This window comes from Amblyomma mixtum, chromosome 10 (assembly GCF_055824585.1).
Source record: "Amblyomma mixtum isolate Tamu chromosome 10, ASM5582458v1, whole genome shotgun sequence".
In the NCBI taxonomy this organism is placed as follows: Eukaryota; Metazoa; Arthropoda; class Arachnida; order Ixodida; family Ixodidae; genus Amblyomma; species Amblyomma mixtum.
Genome location: NC_143021.1, coordinates 188,594,693 through 188,598,707, shown reverse-complemented (window position 1 = coordinate 188,598,707; position 4,015 = coordinate 188,594,693). Strand labels below are relative to the sequence as shown.

At 47.9% G+C, this 4,015-nt stretch overlaps 1 protein-coding gene across 1 annotated transcript; it reads left to right on the top strand.

Moving 5' to 3' along the window:
- The first annotated feature begins 1,595 nt into the window (after nt 1–1,595).
- On the top strand, nt 1,596–2,909 carry LOC149328003 (uncharacterized). The gene has a single exon (XM_089565103.1). The coding sequence runs from the start codon at nt 1,596–1,598 to the stop codon at nt 2,907–2,909; it is 1,314 nt and encodes a 437-aa protein (XP_089421229.1).
- The last annotated feature ends 1,106 nt before the right edge of the window (nt 2,910–4,015 follow it).

The following is a 4,015-nucleotide window of genomic DNA, read 5'->3' as shown; positions in this document are numbered from 1 at the left end:
GGCACATTAGGAGACCGCGGCGGCGGTGTGACATACTACGGCACATCAGGAGACCGCGTCTGCGGCGTGACAGGCTCTGGCACATGAGGAGACCGCGGCTGCGGCATGACAGGCAGCGGCACATCAGGAGACCGCGGCTGCGGCATGACAGGCTATGCCACATCAGGAGACAGCGGCTGTGGTATGACAGGCTGCGGCACATCAGGATACCGCGGCTGCGGCTTGACAGGCTGCAGCATATCCGGAGACCACGGCTGCTGCTTGACAGGCTGGGGCACATTAGGAGACCGGGGCTGCTATGGACAGGCTGCAGCACATCAGGAGACCGCGGCTGCGGCTTGACAGGCTGTAGCCATCAGTAGACCTCGGCTGTGGCTTGACAGGCTGTGGCACATTTGGAGACCACGGCTCCGTTGTGACAGGCTGCGGCATATCAGGAGACCGCGGCTGCGGCGGGACAAACTCCGGCACATCAGGAGACCGCGGCTGCTGCGTGACAGGCAGCGGCACATCAGGTGGCCGCGGCTGCGGCTTGACAGATTGTGGCACATCAAGAGACCATGCCTGCGGCTTGGCAGGCTGCGCCACATAAGGAGACTCCGGCATGGCAGGCTGCGGCACATCGGGAGACCGCGCCTGCGGCGTGACAGGCTCCGGAAGAACAGGAGACAGCGGCTATGGCTTGACAGGCTGCAACACTTCAGGAGGCTACTCGCGTGCAGATGTTGCATCCATTACAGAACATTTGGAAACATGCCTCATCGATTTTAATGATACTGATATGAACGCACTTCGGCGCGGCTTTAAAGATATGTGCCACTACTGTATAGATAAGTTTGTGCCGAGCAAACGTAAGCTTGTTCATAGAAAAACGCCGTGGGTGACGCGTGAAATAATCCACTTAAAGCGAATGATAAAAAGGATAAAGAAACGGCGCTTCCATTTAGATCATTTAAAGGATTTAAAAGAAGGGCTTGCACGCGCAGTACACTCTTCGAAATAACACTATTTTAATACAGTGCTTCCAAATTTCATACAGGAAACAAAAACTTTTGAATTATATAAGCGAAAAAAATAAACCAGTGTCGCAAATTTTGGTTGATGGTTCTATAGTTACCGACTACGGAGATATTGCGCGCCACTTCAATGACTACTTTCACAGTGTTTTCAAACTCCGGTGCTTGTACATCCAGTGACGCAGTGTTTGACCTCTGTGATGTAAATTTTATTTCATACCCTGGCGTAGTTTCAATGCTACTGAATTTAAAAACTAAATCATCTTGTGGTCCCGACAACCTTCCTAACGTGTTCCTGAAGCAATATGCTGAATCTGTTGCAAAGTTTCTAGTTATTATATTTCGTATTTCATTACTTCAGGACGCCCACCGAGCAACTGGAAGATAGCCAGGGTTGGGCCAATACGCAAGAAAGGTGACCGTGCATTAGTACAAAATTACCGTCCAATATCGCTTACGTCATCATAATGTGAACTAATCGAACTTACTATTGCCAACCGGATTAATGAATTTTTAGATGCGCACACAGTCCTCTCTACACACAGTCGATATTAGAGTGGGCGTGAAAACAGCACCAGGATGCGGCCACCTAATCCGCTCTGCTTCTTCGTCCAGGTTACGGCATGGGCTCGGTTCAGCAATGCCCCGCTATCGTCACCTACCCATGAGATCAGCAAGCTGCCCTGCCACTTCAACGACACGTGTGATGCCGCATGCCCGCAAGACCGGCACATTTTCATCGCCGTCCCTCCATCGCATGAAAGATCCAGATCAACAGCGACATCATTTGCTGCCTATATGAACAGCTGGCGGGCCCCCGGCGCCCTTAGTGGGCGTGAGAACAGCACCAGGATGCGGCCACCTAATCCGCTCTGCTTCTTCGTCCAGGTTAGTTCTCTTACTTCCCTGTACGCTAAGAAATCAAATTATGTGTGCCTGTTGCTGTTCCCACGCCCGGGAGTTTTGTTTTGTGTGTTCAATGAATGCTTTGATATTGTAAACCAACTGCTAGCGCTGTCCGGGGACGTCGAGCTCAACCCTGGGCCTAACACGAGGCATCAGATACAGGACTCTCTTCCTGACGTCCAGTCTAAGCAGTTGGAAGATATGTTTGCAATACTAGAGACTCTGAACACGCGAACTGCGAAAATGCAACTGGACCTAAAGGCTTTCATAAAGTCTATTGATGATCTTAAGAAGTCCCAGCTGAAGTTAGAAGAAAATTTGAGCGAAATGAACAAAAGATTAACTGACGTTGAGCGCAAAACTGTTACCATTGACGAAATCGAGAAGGAAGTACATCCTTTTCAGCAGTTAGTTGCCCAACTTTCTAGTGAAAACTCTCAGCTGCGCGCGCGCCTGTCTGAACTTGAAGACAGGCAGCGACGCGGTAACCTTCTGTTCTATGGCATACCTGACACGCAATCAGAGTCCTGGGCTCAGTCAGAAGAAAAGCTAGTCAAGGTTCTTTCATCCTGCTTGGAAATTCCGTCCTCTGAAATTTCGATCGATAGAGCGCACAGGCTCGGTGGGTTCGCATCGGAAAAATGTCGACCAATTATTGCCAAATTTTCATCTTTCAAGGTAAAGCAGAGAATACTGCTTAACTCTTCTAAGCTCAAGGATGAAAAAATTACGCTTAGCGAGGATTATTCTTTCGCCACCCGTCACGCTAGAAAAAAACTGGTCGAATTTGGCAAGTCCCAGCCGCTCACTTTCAAGCTTCGCTTCAATAAGCTTTACATAAAAAATAAATGCTACTCCTACAATCACTCCGATGACTCCGTTCATGAAATCCCAAGCGCCTTCCCTTTGCCAACCGACCGTTCTGAGGACCCTACGAATAATACCCACAGCGCCTCCGCGCCACCGACCGAACCTGCTACCGATTAGCACTGCGCGAGGGGCAGTGGAACTAAATCCCCGGCCATTACCTCACTTTCTTTTTTGTTCACAAATATTCGTAGCATAATACCTAAACGCGATGATCTTTGTTCTGTAATTGATGCTTGCGATGCTGACATTGTATGTCTCACTGAAACCTGGCTATCGGCGAAGATAGATAGCTGTGAACTTCTTACCTGTAAAAAGAGATATAACATTTATCGGTGCGACAGGGGTTCTAGATGTGGCGGAGGCGTGCTTGTAGCTGTTGCTGATACTGTTATGTCTTTTCCGATCCATTTTGTAAGCGCGTTGGAACTTGTACTGGTTGAAATTCGCACATGCTCTAGGAAATTGATAGTGGGCGTTTGCTATCGTCCGCCGTCTACCTCCCCCACCTTTGTAAACGATCTTCATGATGTCATTCATGTGATTACAGTCCGTTATCCGAGCAGTCCCTTTATTTTACTGGGCGATTTTAATTTCCCCAACATAGTGTGGTCTAATGTGAGTTCTTATTGAGAACCTTTTGCGAAGTGAATGCGACATGTTCTTGAATTTGTGCAGTGATTTTAACTTATCCCAGCTTGTAACGCAGGCAACTCGAATTTCACCTACTGCGTCTAATATCCTCGATCTGGTACTGACCACATCGCCTGATTTTTGCGAGCCCATATCATACTTGCCAGGGTTAAGTGATCACCTACTCCTTCATTTTGCTTTAACCTGCGCAGTTCCCCATCAATGCAACCACAGTAAATATATCCATGATTACAAAAATGCTGATTTTGATGCTATTAACCATGAACTCTCTGTTTTTCTAGACCATTACTTGCTAAGCTTTCATGATCGCAGCGTGAATGCTAACTGGAGCCTGTTTAAAGAAAAAGTTGCTGCGCTCACTGAAAAATATGTTCCACGCTTAGTCATCACCTCTAACCGTCAATCACCATGGTTCACTAAATCGTTAAAACGGCTCTGTAATAAGAAAAAACGCATGTTCCGCTCTGCAAAACTAACCGGTTCCCAAGAACGTTGGACTGCTTATCAGGCCGCGGCCCATGAATATAAAAGTGCACTGAAGGATGCCAAAGATTTGTTTTTCAATGACACAT